General features: G+C 51.1%; 1 protein-coding gene across 1 annotated transcript; it reads left to right on the top strand.

The window, feature by feature from the left end:
• Positions 1-1,286: 1,286 nt before the first annotated feature.
• DDX56 (DEAD-box helicase 56) lies at positions 1,287-15,165 on the top strand. The gene is made up of 14 exons (XM_083514284.1): positions 1,287-1,386; positions 1,486-1,647; positions 2,812-2,972; positions 3,867-4,037; positions 4,932-5,022; positions 8,008-8,252; positions 8,513-8,641; positions 10,896-11,009; positions 11,913-12,010; positions 12,223-12,296; positions 13,341-13,430; positions 13,553-13,658; positions 14,078-14,157; positions 14,847-15,165. Exons 1-14 carry the CDS (start codon positions 1,330-1,332, stop codon positions 14,949-14,951), a joined length of 1,683 nt encoding a protein of 560 aa, XP_083370410.1. The 5' UTR covers positions 1,287-1,329; the 3' UTR covers positions 14,952-15,165.
• Positions 15,166-16,448: the final 1,283 nt, after the last annotated feature.

Here is a 16,448-nt window from a genome sequence, read left to right as displayed (position 1 = left end):
AGGAGCCCCCCACAATCAGGAGCTTCAAAGTTTTTTTGTGGGGAAGGAGTAGTAAGGTGGGCCAGGCTGTCTAGAGAAGGCTCTGATGCTTTCAGGTTCCTCTGGGCCCTTAGGTAGTGCCTGGCATGAAGAAGAAGAATTTGGATTTGATATCCTGCTTTATCACTTCCCAAAGAAGTCTCAAAGCGGCTAACATGCTCCTTTCCCTTCCTCCCCCACAACAAACACTCTGTGAGGTGAGTGGGGCTGAGAGACTTCAGAGAAGTGTGACTGGCCCAAGGTCACCCAGCAGCTGCATGTGGAGGAGCGGGGAATCGAACCTGGTTCACCAGATTACGAGTCTACCGCTCTTAACCACTACACCACACTGGCTCTCACTGGCATGCGAAGGATCATAGAGCATGATGATAGATTGCTTCAATGCAGGTGAGAAAGGCCCTGTTTCCCACTCCCAGTGGCCAAGCCGACGTAACAGACTTCAGCCAACCTATTTCTGGGGTGATGGGATCGGTTCCTTGCTAGCTGCTCTAAACCCAAATAGGGTTGGCGAGTCGAACCAGATTTGGGCTTCTTGTTGTTGTTGTTTAGTCATTTAGTCGTGTCCAACTCTTCCTGACCCCATGGACCAGAGCACACCAGCCACTCCTGTCTTCCACTGCCTCCCGCAGTTTGGTCAAACTCATGTTCGTAGCTTCGAGAACACTGTCTAACCATCTCGTCCTCTTCCGTCCCCTTCTCCTTGTGCCCTCCATCTTTCCCAACATCAGGGTCTTTTCCAGGGAGTCTTCTCTTCTCATGAGGTGGCCAAAGTCTTGGAGCCTCAGCTTCAGGATCTGTCCTTCCAGTGAGCACTCAGGGCTGATTTCCTTCAGAATGGATAGGTTTGATCTTCTTGCAGTCCATGGGACTCTCAAGAGTCTCCTCCAGCACCAGAATTCAAAAAGATTGGGCTATTAAAGACCAATTTCGTGTTGATTGCCCTGCACCTCTCTGCCTGGCTGGCGGTGCCCCCTTCACTCCCGGGACACAGAGGAGGCTGCTCGCTTGGCCCACATTCCCCCTTGTCTAGGCTACGGAGCAGGTCTTCAGTACTGAAAGGGCTCCCGGCAAGGGGTTCCGCCGATGCCCGCTAAGCCAGGGAGCCAGCCAGTCGCGTTTGGCTCCGAGACCCCGCGCTGCAATACCAGCCAGCGAAGCAAGCGCAGCTCGAGCTGCCAAGGCCTGCAGGGGGCGCCGTTGGGGCCGCGTCTCGCTGCTCGGTTTGGCCGGCTAGAGCGGCTGCTTCCGGCTGGGGAAAGCGGAAGCGGCGGCCGCGCGGACAGGGGCAGCATGGAGGGAGAAGCGGGCAGCTTCGCGCACCTCGGGCTGGACGCGCGGCTCCTGCAGGTAACGAGGCTGGGAAGGGGCGAGGCTGGGAAGGGGGGAGCTGCGGCCTCCGCCGCCTCCGGGCCTGACCTCGTGTCTCTCGTTCTCTCTGCCCGGCAGGCGACGGCGGAGCTGGGCTGGGCGAAGCCGACGCTGATCCAGGAGAAGGCCATCCCGCTGGCCCTAGAGGGCAAAGACCTGCTGGCGCGGGCCAAGACGGGCTCCGGCAAGACGGGCGCCTACGCCCTGCCGCTCCTCCAGCACCTGCTCCGGGGGAAAGCGGTGAGCGACCTGGGGACCCGGCTCCCTCCCTCATCATCACCACCACCATCATCATCATTTATACCCCGCCTATCTGGCTGGGTCTCCCCAGCCACTCTGGGCGGCTTCCAACAAAAGATTGAAAATACATTAAAACATCAGTCATGAAAAACTTCCCTAAACAGGATAAAAAAAATTCTTTCCAGTAGCACCTTAAAGACCAACTAAGTTAGTTCTTGGTATGAGCTTTCGTGTGCATGCACACTTCTTCAGATACTGAAGAAGTGTGCATGCACACGAAAGCTCATACCAAGAACTAACTTAGTAGGTCTTTAAGGTGCTACTGGAAGGAATTTTTTTATTTTGACTATGGCAGACCAACACGGCTACCTACCTGTAACTTCCCTAAACAGGACTGCCTTCAGATGTTTTCTAAACGTTATATCAGACATCCTCAAACTTGGCCCTCCAGATGTTTTGGGACTACAACTCCCATCATCTCTAGCTAACAGTACCAGTGGTTAGGGATGATGAGAACTGAAGAAGAAGAAGAAGAGTTTGGATTTGATATCCCGATTTATCACTACCCGAAGGAGTCTCAAAGCGGCTAACATTCTCCTTTCCCTTCCTCCCACACAACAAACACTCTGTGAGGTGTGTGGGGCTGAGAGACTTCAGAGAAGTGTGACTAGCCCAAGGTCACCCAGCAGCTGCATGTGGAGGAGCGGGGACGCGAACCTGGTTCCCCAGATTACGAGACTATCGCTCTTAACCGCTACACCACACTGGCTCTTTTGTAGTGCCAAAACATCTGGAGGGCCGAGTTTGGGGATGCCTGTGTTAGATAGTTGTTTTTCTCTTTGACATCTGATGGGAGGGTGTTCCACAGGGCAGGCGCCACTACCGAGAAGGCCCTCTGCCTGGTTCCCTGTAACTTCACTTCTCGCAGTGAAGGAACCGCCAGAAGGCCCTCGGCGCTGGACCTCAGTGTGCGGGTTGAACGATGCGGGTGGAGATGCTCCTTCTGGAAGAACTGGAACGTGGAGCTGTAGAGTTGGAAGGGACCCCCCCCCCGGGCCATCTAGCTCAGGCCCCCGCAGTGAAGGGGTCGCACCTAAAGAGCCCCTTTTGTGATGGCCTGGAGAGTGCGGGACTCTTCTGACCGGGTCTCTTCTTGCCTCCTAGTCAGCGCTGGTGGTGGAGCAGGCTGTTCGGGGACTCATCCTGGTCCCCACCAAGGAGCTGGGCCAGCAGGTGCTGCAGATGCTCCGGCAGCTGACCTCCTACTGCTCCCGGGACCTGCACCTCGTTGACATCTCTGGCCAGGCGGACTTGGTGGCTCAGAGGTGAGTGGTGGGCGGAGGGGCAGGATGGCTGTCTCTTGGGCTGGCCATGTTAATGAAGTCCCCAACACCAAAATGCCTTCTGATTCCTGGCCCGACCACACTGGCTGACAATTTGTTTCCCTACCTAATTCGAAATGCTCATTTTGACCTACAAAGCTGTAAGCAGCTCACAACCGCAATACCTCAAGAACTGCTCTCCCCATGTGAACTGACCCAGACCTACGATCATGATTTGAGGCCCTTCTTTGTGTGTCTCTTCCATGAGAGGTCTGGAGGGTGGCAACGCAGTGACTGCCTGTTTGAAAAGCTCTCCCCAGGGAGGCGCCAGGTGAAAACTTTCCTTTTCAACCAGGCTTTGGGCTGATTAACATTCTATAGCCTTTATATGTCTTTGTAGAGGGGGGAGATGTTTGTTTTTGCTTTGTTATGTCCTTTGTGTTCTCATTTTGTATTTTACGTTATGAACTGCCCTGTGATCTTTGGATGAGGGACGGTAGATGAATGTAATAAATAGTAATAATTCCTGCAAATGGGTCCTTCCTCGTTGGCAGGCTGTGATGGTGGTACTTTCAAGGGGCCGCCCTTGAAAGCATTACAGAGCCTCCCTGGAGTCTCTTGTAGTCTCACATTTTGCCTGTGGCCTCTGGTTGCTTTCTGAGTGGAAACAATGAATGGGAGTCCTCTTCTGCAGTTGACACTGCCCTCTTGGGGAGATCCTCTGTAGCCCAGTTAAGGGTGGCAGCCTCTTCCCATCAGCAACCTGTGGTTATGGTTGCATCACAGACCCAAAGCTTTCATTCAAGGTCAGGCAAGTATATGTGGTTGTTTCACAGAGACTGGGCCTTCCCATCTCTTACTGAGGCTTTTATGTGTGGTGGATTCTCTTCCTTCAAGGCCCATCTTGATGGAGAAGCCGGATGTGGTGGTGGGGACGCCATCGCGGGTCCTGGCTCACTTGAGGGCTGGCAGCCTGAGCCTGCAGGATTCTTTGGAAATCCTGGTATTGGATGAAGCTGACCTCCTTTTCTCCTTTGGCTTTGAGGAAGACTTGAAAAGTCTGTTGTGGTGAGTTTATTGTGGCCCTGGGTTGTTGGCTTTGAAAGGTCTGGGGCCAGCCTGTGATTCCGTGGGAGGCCTAGGAGGTCTCTGAGTTCTTACGAGCAGTACCTCCTCAGGTGTCCTGCTCCATCATTTGTTGAATGTTGGATGCTATGCCAAGGGGGGAAGTGGGGATAGTCCTGGAGCTAGAGAAATTGCTTTTTGTGTCCAGCTAGAATCCATTAGGACGCGGGTGGCGCTGTGGGTTAAACCACAGAGCCTAGGACTTGCTGAGAAGGTCGGTGGTTCGAATCCCCAAGACAGGGTGAGCTCCTGTTGCTCGGTCCCTGCTTCTGCCAACCTAGCAGTTCCAAAGCACATCAGAGTGCAAGTAGATAAATAAGTACCACTCCAGCGGGAAGGTAAACGGCGTTTCCATGCGCTGCTCTGGTTTGCCAGAAGCGGCTTAGTCATGCTGGCCACATGACCCCAAAGCTGTACACCGGCTCCCTTGGCCAATAAAGCGAGATGAGCGCTGCAACCCCAGAGTCGGCCATGACTGGACCTAATGGTAAGGGGTCCCTTTACCTTTACCTAGAATCCATTTTGAGGCTTGTTGGATCCATTTTGTTTGTGTGGCATATTTTATTGGGGAAATTGTGTAGTATAAGCAGAAATCCTGAGTTGAAATTAGCTTTCAGGCTGGAAAAAGTTGGTGCCATCACACTAGGAAAAGAAGCTCAGCATATTTATAGTGAAGGTTATGGAAGTAGAGGGATAGGTTGGGGCTGTTGTGCCTGCAATGCTCTGTTTTACTCTCATCCTGGAGGCATCTGGTTCGCTGCCTTTGGGTGCTGAGTGCTGGGCAAAGGGGGCTTTTGGTGCCACCTTACAAATGATGGGCTCATGTTTCCTCTCCAGCCACTTGCCCAAGATCTACCAGACTTTCCTCATGTCAGCTACCTTCAATGCGGATGTCGAGGCCCTGAAGGAGCTGGTGCTCCACAACCCTGTAAGTTTGTGGGAAATGGGTTGGAGGTTGTGGGAATGGTTTTGGATTCAAAGGAGGCAAGGTCAGGATTTCCTCGTCCCATTGCTCTGGGGTTGTGGTGGTGGTGGAAATGCTCTTCACAGATAGTAATGGTCCCGTGTCTGTCTGCCTCTTGCAACCCGCGGGCGTTGAGTTGGTTCTGGTGGTCTCCTAGCAATCCGTGGCACAGAAAGGGAGCAATTGAGAGACATCTGGGGAGCAGGCCTCCCTCCCTGAGTCCATCCACATGGCCTTGCCAAGCTCTGCCATGCAAGAGGAAACAGCAGCATCAGGGTCCATTGAGGCAGCCTTCACTTGCAGCTGCATTTAGCTGCAGGGACACTGGCTGGAACATTAGAGACCCCCACCAGGAAAGGGATTCACATATGCCTTAAAAATTTTTTTTAAATTGATTTTTCCATGTATACTTTTTCTAACAAAATATCTTGAACAATTTTTCATATTTCGACCCTCCTCCCCTGGACTTCCCCCATACTCCCGTTTTGCTTTATTTCCATATTGTTCACCCTGCATATTGTTTTCCCCAAATTTTCCAATACATATAGTCTTATTTTTTGTTGTATGTAGTTGTGCTTGTTTACTCAAACCCTTCCAATGAGTCCATTTCTTTATGTTGCCTCTTCATATATGTTGCAAATGGTTCCCATTCTCTTTTAAAGTCTTTGTTGTCCTTTTCATGTAGTTTTTCTGTTAGTTTTGCCAGTTCTGCATATTCCATAAGTTTCCCTTGCTATTGGTCTTTCATTGGTATTTCTTCTGTCTTCCAAGTTTGTGCTAATATAATTCTTGCCGCTGTTGTTGCAAACATAAATAATTTCCAATTTTCTTTTTTTACATCTTGGTCTAAAATTCCTAGAAGGAATGATTCTGGTTTCTTAACAAAGGTCTTTTTAAACATTTTTTTTTCAATTCATTATATATCATTTCCCAATAATTTCTAATCTTTTTGATTTCCCACCGCATATGATAGAATGTCTCATCCTTTTCTTTACATTTCCAACAAGTTTTTGATCTCTTTTTATACATTTTGACCACTTTCTCTGCTGTTATATAATAGTAGTAGTAGTAGTAATAATACTAATAATAATAATAATAATAATAATAATAATAATAATAATAATAATTTATTTGTACCCCGTCCATCTGGCTGGGCCTCCGCAGCCACTCTGGGTGGCTTCCACAAAGACAAAAAATACACTAAGATGTCACACATTAAAAACTTCCCTGAAGAGGGCTGCCTTAAGATGTCTTCTGAATGTCAGGTAGTTGTTTATCTCTTTGACATCTGATGGGAGGGCGTTTCACAAGGCGGGCGCCACTAATGAGAAGGCCCTCTGCCTGGTTCCCTGTAGCTTTGCTTCTCGCAATGAGGGAACCGCCAGAAGGCCCTCGGCGCTGGACCTCAGTGTCCGGGCAGAATGATGGGGGTGGAGACGCTCCTTCAGGTATACTGGGCCGAGGCCGTTTAGGGCTTTAAAGGTCAACACCAACACTTTGAATTGTGCTCGGAAACGCGAGCCAATGTAGATCTTTCAAGACCGGTCTTATGTGGTCTTGGGGGCCGCTCCCAGTCACCAGTCTAGCTGCCGCATTCTGGATTAGTTGTAGTTTCCGGATCACCTTCAAAGGTAGCCCCACATAGAGCGCATTGCAGTAGTCCAAGCGGGAGATAACTAGAGCATGCACCACTCTGGCGAGGCAGTCCGCGGGCAGGTAGGGTCTCGGTCTGCGTACCAGGTGGAGGTGGTAGACAGCTGCCCTGGATACAGAATTGACCTGCGCCTCCAGTCTGCTCTTATGTTTCTGTTCAAAACCTCAAGACCAGAATGAATAATAAAGGGGATAACGCACATCTTTTTCTTGTTCCTTTTTTCTATTTTAAATTGGTTCGTTATCACCTGGTTAATAATTAATTTTGCACTTTGTATATACATTTTGTATCCTTTTTATAATTTTTTCTCCATATTCCATTTACGATACGATACGATAATCTTTATTGTCATTGTCCCATACAGAACAATGAAATTGAAAAAATGTACACCAGACATTCAAAAACCAATAAGCCTGCTATCCCTGCTATCCCAGCCTGGTTAACCCCCTAAAAACTCTGATACCCCATAATTAAATACAATATACTCCCACAGAGACTACCTTACACTGTATTTAAAACCAAAATCGCATTTGGATAAAAACTGTTTCTCAGGCGGCTAGTCCTAGTCTTTATAACCCTGTACCTTCTTCCAGAAGGCAGAAGCTGAAAGAGATCATTTCCGGGGTGCGTACTATCCTGCACTATCTCTGCAGCTTTCTTATGACACCTGAAAGCATAGATTTGATCCAAGGTCAAATCCTCCTCCTTCTCCTCCTCTAACCCCAGTGATTTACGATCCTTGGAATCTTGCACGCCCATAGCTGCTCCCACACAGCACAGTTTCTACATCTGCATCTGCTGCTACTTCTGTCCCTATACAGCAGCATTTCGTGTTGGCCATCACTTTCTTTATAAAATCCCAAGATACATTATCAAATGCTTTTTCCGCATCTGTAAACATCATTGCTCCTTTTTTCTCATTTCTTACTTCTAAATACTCTATTACGCTTAAGATATTTCTTATATTACCTTTCATCTGCCTACCTGGAAGGAATCCCACTTTGTCTGGAGCTATATAAACATGTACATAAACCTTTTCCAATCTATTAGCTAAAATATTAGCAAATATCTTATAATCATTGTTCAATAATAAAATAGGTCTATAGTTTTTGACCAAGGTCAAATCTGTATCTGGTTTTGGAATCAAAATAATATAAGCTTCCTTCCATTCACATATGCCTTGGCCCCGCTGCAGTAACGACTATAATAGCTTAAGCTGCCTCAACACCATTGGTGGTTAGGCAGCGTATAAATACTCCAAAATAAAATGGAGCCTCTTTTCACCTCCTGCACAGGTGACCCTGAAGCTGCAGGAATCGCAGCTGCCAGACAGCTCCAAGCTGAGCCAGTTCCAGATCCGGTGCGAGACGGAGGACGACAAGTTCCTGCTGCTCTATGCACTACTGAAGCTTTCGCTGGTGAAGGGCAAAGTCATCCTCTTTGTCAGCACCATCGATCGCTGCTACCGCCTCAAGCTCTTCCTGGAGCAGTTCAGCATCCCAGCCTGTGTCCTGAACTCCGAGCTGCCTGTTCAGTCCAGGTGAGCCTTGCTAGGTAGGTGTGGGGGCAGTGGTGGAGGCAGCAGCAGCAGCAGCAGCAGCAGCTGCCATCCTGGGAGATGGGAAAAGGAGCTGCAGGTATGGTGCTTTGGCCTTCAAGGGGGCACGTAGGGGGAGATGAACAAACTGGCGGGCCGTGGCATCCATGCCTGGCCACGATGCAGCCCCGGGCACTGCCTGCCATATCCAGAGGTGAATTCCCTTGGCGAAACCACAGTTTCCATCGATTGATCTGTTCCAGGTGCCACATCATCAGCCAGTTCAATCGGGGCTTCTGTGATTACATCATCGCCACTGACGAACAGGACCTGGGAGAGAAAGAGAGACCGACGAGAGGGAAGAGGAAGAGGAAGGGCAACAAAGCAGGAAAGTAGGTTTGGCTTAAGAGCCACAAATACGTTCTGTTTGACAACGGATGGTGTGAAATAGGAGATTGGGGGGCTAGGTGCCATCGGTGTGCAGCTAACCCTCAGGTCTACTTCTTCACAATCAGGAAATGCCATGCGGGCCCTGGATCAGGGCCTGGAATAAATGGTGGGGTAGATCATAGAGTCGTAGAGCTGGAAGGGATGCCAAGGGTTGTCTAGTTTAATGCCCTGCAGTGCAGGAATCCTGCCCACACCAGCCCCTGGTTGGGCTTGAACCGCCAACCTTCTGGTTAACAGACAGACACATTGTCCCACTGCGTCACAAGGAAATAAGCTGAATTTGAATCATGGCAGGTGACTGGTTCCTGTGGCTTCACACATCTGTAGTGGCGGAGGTGGCCTATTTATGTTCCAGCCGGCCTACCCTTCAGGCGATCCGATTTGGGTGCCATAGAATTCTCTCCTCACCTCAGACCACTTTTTTCTATCCAGTGAGTGATCCAATGACATCTACCCAGCTGGCCAGTCAGAAGTGAATTTTACAAACCTCCTAGCGCAGCATAAATAGCAGCCTCTTGCAATTAAGCAACTGGCAGCTGCCAGCCACCAACTGGAGACTTGTGCTTTTTTCTAATAACTCTGCCTAAGCAGTAATAATAATAATAATAATAATAATAATTTATTATTTGTACCCCGCCCATCTGGCTGGGTTTCCCCAGCCACTCTGGGCGGCTTTCCCCAGCCACTCTGGGTGGCTTCCACAGAGACTAAAAATACACTAAAATGTCACGCATTAAAAACTTCCCTGAACAGGGCTGCCTTCAGATGTCTTCTAAAAGCCAGATAGTTGTTTATTTCCTTGACATCTGATGGGAGGGCGTTCCACAGGGCGGGCGCCACTACCAAGAAGGCCCTCTGCCTGGTTCCCTGTAGCTTTGCTTCTCACAATGAGGGAACTGCCAGAAGGCCCTCAGAGCTGGACCTCAGTGTCCGGGCAGAATGATGGGGGTGGGGACGCTCCTTCAGGTATACTGGGCTGAGGCCGTTTCGGGCTTTAAAGTGGAAGGAGAATAAAATTATGAAGGAATTAAATAAAATTGAAATGCATGTGAGGAAAGGCCAAGCCAGGTTGTTTTCGCAAGAGAACCATGAGAGAAGTGCGGAATGACATGTACGCAAGAGCAACTGCTATGACTGTTGAGGACAAAGGAAGGAGGGAAAGATAAGGAAGTTTTTATGCCTCGTGATTCAGTCGGTAGAGGCAAGTAGAAGGAAATACTGCCATATGTGGACATAACTGCCTTTTCGCTTGAGACTTGTGTTTTTTTCATATTTGGTGTGCCACCCCCTCAACTACTTGCTGGCAGAGGTTGTATCGAACCCCCCTCCCCTTGCAACGCCTAAATAAACATCCTGTTTGACTGACAAGTTTGGAGTTTGGATTTTATTGGCCGTTTGAGCTGAACCCACAGGGTATTCGGTATTGAAACACAACACTTCCCTAACACCTTGCGTATAAAACAACCCCTCTCTGAGTAAATGCAACTTTAAAGGTGATTTCTCCCAAGAAGCTGGCGTTCGTTTTGCATGGTAACTTGAGTTCATAATGTATGCTTTTAAGTGTTGATTTTATTGACTTTGGTTATGAAATTTGTTTTTAAGTGTTGGTTTTTGTTGAAAATGCATTTTTTAACGCTCTTTGATAAGCAGCTTCGAGGTTTTAGTTGCAGTTAAGTGGTATATGGGACGCAGGTGGCGCTGTGGGTTAAACCACAGAGCCTAGGGTTTGCCAATCAGAAGGTTGGCGGTTCAAATCCCCGCGACGGGCTGAGCTCCCGTTGCTCGGTCCCTGCTCCTGCCAACCTAGCAGTTCGAAAGCACGTCAAAGTGCAAGTAGATAAATAGGTACCACTCCGGTAGGAAGCTAAACGGCGTTTCTGTGCACTGCTCTGGTTCGCAAGAAGCGGCTTAGTCATGCTGGCCACATGACCCGGAAGCTGTACGCCGGCTCCCTCGGCCAGGAAAGCGAGATGAGTGCCGCAATCCCAGAGTCGGTCACGACTGGACCTAATGGTCAGGGGTCCCTTTACCTTTACTAAGTGGTATATAAGTAGGGCTGCAGGATGCATCCAAGTGGCTTGGTTAGCAAAGGCCCGGATGCTTCTGAGGGACCTCTTCCTTGTCCTGCTGCCTAGGAGAGGGAGAGAGTCCCCCCCCCCTTGCCCTCAGTGTTCTCTTCTGCTGCTTCCCTTGCAGGGGCAAAGACCAGGAATACGGAGTGTCGCGTGGGATCGACTTCCAGAACGTCTCTGCTGTCCTGAACTTTGACTTCCCTCCCTCAGTGGAGTCCTACATTCACCGAGCAGGCAGGTGAGCAGCAGGTGGCCTTGCATGTACAGAACCGCAGATTCCACATTCCCGGGATGAGGCATCCGAGCCACGCTTGGTTTTCTAAGAACAGGGACTTAATCAAAGGTCACCTGATGCCTCTGTGTCATCTGGGACTTCGTTTTTTTTGCAAGCTGCCTGGCACAGAACCCAGCCTTCTCTGAATTTCCTCTTGAGTCGGTTATCAAAGACCTATTTTTCTGATTAGCTGGTAATTTCCTTTTTTTATCATTTTTTTATAAGATATTTATTGAAATTTTCAAGGTATTACAAAATAAAAATATAAAAAAGAAAAATACAAAATAAAAATAGTTAAAAACAACTCAATCTTTCCGTTACTTATTTTTCATTAGCTTGTTTCCCAGACCTCCTCACGCCTCCTTTTTTTGTATTCCAGTTCAATTTGTTGGTTCAGCAAATCCTTCCCCTCTTTGTTTATCCTAGTCTTTAATCTTAAAATATTGTAACGTTAAATTTTTACCTGTTAATAATCCATTTTTCATATTCCCTTATAGTATTACAGCTAGAAACCACCTACTTTCTATCCAACATCATTCTAACATTCATTAATTTTACAATATTTCTGTAAATAGTCTTTAAATTTCTTCCAATCTTCTACCACCGTTTCTTCTCCCTGGTCTCGGATTCTGTCAGTCATTTCTGCCAATTCCATATAGTCCATCACCTTCATCTGCCATTCTTCCAGAGTGGGAGCTGGTCATTTTCATAAAGCTGTTTCAGGGGGAAGGGGCCCAGAGTGTTTGGGTCCTGCCTCCCTTTTCATGAAGCGTGCCTTCCCTTTGCACAGTCCTGGTGCCTCCCCTGAGCCCCTTCTTGCCTCTTCCCTGCCCTTGCCTGACCACCTGTCGTCTTCCTCCCTTGCAGGACTGCCCGTGCGGACAACCCGGGCACTGCCCTGACCTTTGTGCTGCCCTCCGAGAAGGCTGTGCTGGCTGAGATTGAGGCGGCTCTCACAGGAGGAGGTGGGTGTTCTCGTGAGGCAGGGAGGTGCTGCCCTCAGGAGGTCTTCCAAGCGGGCAGAGGGAACACCTCCCCCCTGGGGCGCAGGGGCAGTGAGGTCAGCACGGGGCACTGGCTTGCCTCTGGGCGCAGAATTGCTCAATTTGAGAGTTGCCCCGTGCAGTGGCTGCTTGCCTTTCTGTTGCTCTAACCGGTCCCGATCCTCCCCCACCAGGCAGCGACAACACTCCCTTGCGGCCCTACCTGTTCCGGATGGAGGAGATTGAGGGCCTCCGGTACCGTTGTCGGGTGAGTGGGCACGGCCTGGCTGCTCTGGGAGGCGGCTGCAGCCACACCACCTCCTCTTGCCCTTTCCCTGCATGGGGGCAAGGGGGGCGGGGCAGTGGAGGCAGCTGTTCAGAGCCATCCTTGGCAGGGCAGACTGCAAGTTGGGGGCGAGGTCGACATGGGTCCAGTGCTTTTCCAGCTGCACTGGCTCCCAGTGGACTACAGGGTCAGATTTAAGGTGCTGGTTTTGACCTTTAAAGACCTTCACGGCCTAGGATCCTCGTACCTACGGGACCACCTCTCCCGGTATGCCCCACGGAGGACTTTGAGGTCCATAAATAGCAACACCCTAGAGGTCCCGGGCCCTAAGGAAGTTAGATTAGCCTCAACCAGAGCCAGGGCCTTTTCAACACTGGCCCCGGCCTGGTGGAATGCTTTGTCTCATGAGACGAGGGCCCTGCGGGATCTGATTTCTTTCCGCAGGGCCTGTAAAACAGTTGTTCTGCCTGGCCTTTGGCTTAGAATTAATTTGATTCCCTCCCCCTCTTTCTTTTTTTCTGTCACCTGTGAAGAGGCTGCAGTTTAATGTTTTAATGTTGTATTTTAATCTTGTTTTTTAAGTTGTATTTTAATCAACTTGTTTTTCTTATTGGTTGTTAGCCGCCCTGAGCCCAGTCTTGGCTGGGGGGGGGAGTATAAATAAATTTTACTATTATTAAAAGGCAGCTGTTTCAGGCAGATTTCGGGTTCTCCGTGTTGAGGACAACCCTGCTTCAGGGAGCCCCCTGATATCCCCTTCCCTGAGTGGTTTTGCCAGGCGCTAGAGAGGGGAAATCTCAGAGGCGGCAGGAACGTTTGGCAAGGAATTGTAAAGCACAGGATCCAGTTCTCTGGATGCCACGGTGTGATTCGGAGGGGTTGCCTCCTCCCGCTATTTCTTGTTTTCTCCCGACTCAGCTGCTGCTTTTGGTAATCACGGGGACGGAGTACGTCCTGTGCCCCCCTCCCCATTGCTTTTAAACTACCCACTTCTGCCCAGTCCTCAGTTGGGTTCTTTGCTCTCAGGACGCCATGCGGTCCGTCACCAAGCAGGCCATCAAGGAAGCTCGCCTCCGAGAGATCAAGGAGGAGCTGCTCAACTCAGAGAAGCTGAAGGTATTGGCCTGCGCAGCACCTGGGCGTGGGGAGGGCAGAGGGACCTGAGAGAGTGGGAGGGGGCTGTCAGGGAGGGGCGGTTGTTGAGGAGCTGCTGCTGACCTCCATCTCTCTCCTGCCAGACGTACTTTGAGGACAATCCTCGGGACCTGGACCTCCTGCGCCACGACAAGCCTCTTCACCCAGCCATTGTCAAGCCCCACTTGCGGAACGTACCAGCGTACCTGGGTAGGAGGGGGCGGCATTTGTGGCCTCAGCAGGGGGGCTCAGTGCTGCGTTTAATGGCATGGCGAACAGCAGCAGGCCCTGTAGATGAGCTCTGGGGCGGGACTTGGGCTTCCCTCCTCCGAGGGGGAAAGAGTGGGAGCCCTGCTTCTCGTGCACAGTCCTTACCTTGGAGTCCACACGCCCCCTTCCCACTGTCCATGCAAATCTCCAAGGCTGCTTACGCTGTGCGAGGGCAAGCTCTTGCTTCTCAGCTGTGGTGCGGAAGAAGAAGTGCAGCAAAGGGGGCCAGGTATCGGGGGGGGGGGGAGAGAGCTAGTGCAAAAACATCGCAGGCCTCTCTAGAATGGGCCGCAAGAGGGGGTCTTCCGCCTCCTGTTTGGGCCACTAACCACCAGCATCTGCTCCTCTTCTCTCCCCAGTGCCTCCCACCCTCCGGGCTGTGGCACAGCCCCTGGGCAGCAAGCGCAGACGACGGAAGCCGCTGCCACCCAAAACCAGGGTATGTCTTGCTCCTCTGCTGCTGACCTCAAATTGGAGGGGGAGCGGGGACTGGCCTGCCTTTCCTCACACCCTGGCACAGGCCCAGGGAAGGTTTCTTCACAAAACTTTGCAGAACCGGGCACGGCTCCCTGTTGCCCAGCCTCTGCTTGGGAAAGTTTGCGGAACTGCTATCGATCATGTGCTGGGTCCTGTAAAGAAGGCTTGACAATTGGGGGTGGTGGTGGCTGTGGAGGGCTTGATAGCTGGAGGGCCTTCTGTGCTCCTCCAGAGGCCCTATTTCACCCCCTCTTCTGTGTTTGTTCCTTCACCCCCTTACTCCTTGGGGTGCAAGAGCAAAAATCTCACCTCTGCTGTTTCCTGGGATCTCCACTCTTTGCTACATTGGGTGTGGGTTGAGTTTGGGGCCTGCCATGTGGGGCCTTAGGCAGTTATTCTGCCCCTTTCTGTGGTGCTTCTGGTACTGTACCTTCATGGGGGGAGTCCAAGTGCTGAGGACAAATAGTGTGGCCCGTGGGCGGGTGGGTTTTGCAGACCCAATCTCCAAGCGAAAAGCTCAGGAACCTTTGCCAGAGCCCCTTTGGATCTGTGATTGCGGCAGCAGGGCGAGGGACCCAGCAGCCCAGTGGTCAGGCAACCCCCCTCCCACTGTGAGATCCACTTCTACACTGTCTCTCCCTCCCCCAATAGGGCCAGCGGAACCCCCTGCGGAGCTTCAGGTGCACGAAGCAGAGGTCGGGAGCCAAGCACCGGTCAGCCAAGCACCGGACGGCCGCTGGAACGCCTGGATCCTGACCGCCACTTATAGCTGAACTGTGTCGGGGAGGAGGCTGGCGCTGGGCCCCTCTTTTGGGGCCAGGATGTTTGATGTAAATAAAGGACAGGTGTTTGTGCTTGTCCACCATCTTGTCAGGTTTGGAGGCCTTCCTCAGAAGAACATTAAAGGGGTTGACCTCCCGTGGCCATTGCAGTGCCTTAAGGCCAGGAGCAACTTCTCCTGCATTCTCAAGTCTTTGTGGGTTTTTTTGTTTGAGCTGCCTCCTCTGTCCTGGCACACTGCCTGGGGAGTAGCTCTGGGCCCCTTGCGCCTGCCTCTCTGGGCCGGGTGGTGGGTGGGCGCAGGGTCCCCCTTCCCATTGGCTTCCTTGTGTGGGTGAAGGTGCTTTGTCTTGGAAGCCGGGTTCCTCCCGTGGAGTTTCCTGGCAGCAGCAGCTGCCTGGAAGAAGTCCTGAAACTCTGTAAACATCCTTTGCTTTCAATCACACCCCCTGCTTTTGGATGTGTCAAATGCCCCGTCTGCAATTCCTTCTCACCTGGTTTCTGTAAACCGAGTTGTTCTCTTGTATCGCACTCCTTTGCCCTCGCCAGCTGGGCCCCACCCCAGCCCTTTGCTCCCCGGGTCTGAGGTGAAGGCACAGCAAGGCTCTTCCAGGGTGATAGCAGGTCTGCTCACAGCACGGGCCCCCGCCTCTGTGGTGCGTCCTGTGGCCCTTGTTCTGTTTGTGGCTACCTGTGCCAGCAGCTGCCAATAATGGCAACTAGTGGACTATTGCCCAGGCTCCCTTGGCCTTATCAGGCGTCAAGGCCAGGCCAGGCTTGTAAACCTTGAGGAGGAAGGAAGATAAGCGGCTCAAGGTGGAGGCAGCAGACGGAGGATCAGGAGCTTGCGGACCCTCCTGGGCGAGGCCTCTTGGACCGTAAGCCACAAACACGCAACTCCCTGGCCTGTTCCTCAACCCCCCACCCCTGGCTTTCCTTGCCTTCAACTGCACTGCTTCCTCCTCGGATGTTTCCCCGAGAAGCTTACGTGGCTTTGCACTTGCAAGGGTCAAAGCCAGGCGTGCTGTGACTTGGCAATTCGAGTGGCTTTGCTTTAAGTGGGTTGCCTGGTTGAGCCTGCTCTTTTCACAGGGAGGGAGGGAGACAGGCACCTTCCTTGCTGCCATGTGGCAAAACGAATGAGCCCCATCTGGGCTGCAACAGCAGTTTGGTTCCAAAGAGGTTCCAGGCCTGCCTTCTTCACCCCTCAGCTGGGTACACCATTTCCTGTTAAAGCTCAGCAGTTCCTGAGAATATCACAAACCCTGAAGGGTTGTAATGATTTTTACAGTGTATTGGGGGGCAGGGGGCGCCGATCCCAGAAGGGGGAAATAGCACCTTCTGCATTTGCTTTAAATACAGTGTAACATCTGGATACAAACGGGACTCACAGCTGTCCATGGAGGCACAGGTCAATTCTGTGTCCAGGGTACCTGTTTTCCAGCTCCATTTGGTACGCAGGCTGAGACCCTA

The sequence above is a fragment of the Podarcis liolepis genome, assembly GCF_965112155.1.
Source record: "Podarcis liolepis genome assembly, chromosome: 7".
In the NCBI taxonomy this organism is placed as follows: Eukaryota; Metazoa; Chordata; class Lepidosauria; order Squamata; family Lacertidae; genus Podarcis; species Podarcis liolepis.
The sequence above is the reverse complement of the archived record's forward strand: the minus strand, read 5'-3'. Positions and strand labels throughout refer to the sequence as shown.

Excerpts from the sequence above, each read along its gene's own strand:
- DDX56 (XM_083514284.1), top strand. The coding sequence starts at position 1,330 with ATGGAGGGAGAAGCGGGCAGCTTCGCGCACCTCGGGCTGGACGCGCGG. Across the intron at positions 8,253-8,512 it reads GAGCTGCCTGTTCAGTCCAG|GTGCCACATCATCAGCCAGT; the intron begins GTGAGCCTTGCT and ends GATCTGTTCCAG. Across the intron at positions 13,431-13,552 it reads TCAACTCAGAGAAGCTGAAG|ACGTACTTTGAGGACAATCC; the intron begins GTATTGGCCTGC and ends CTCTCCTGCCAG.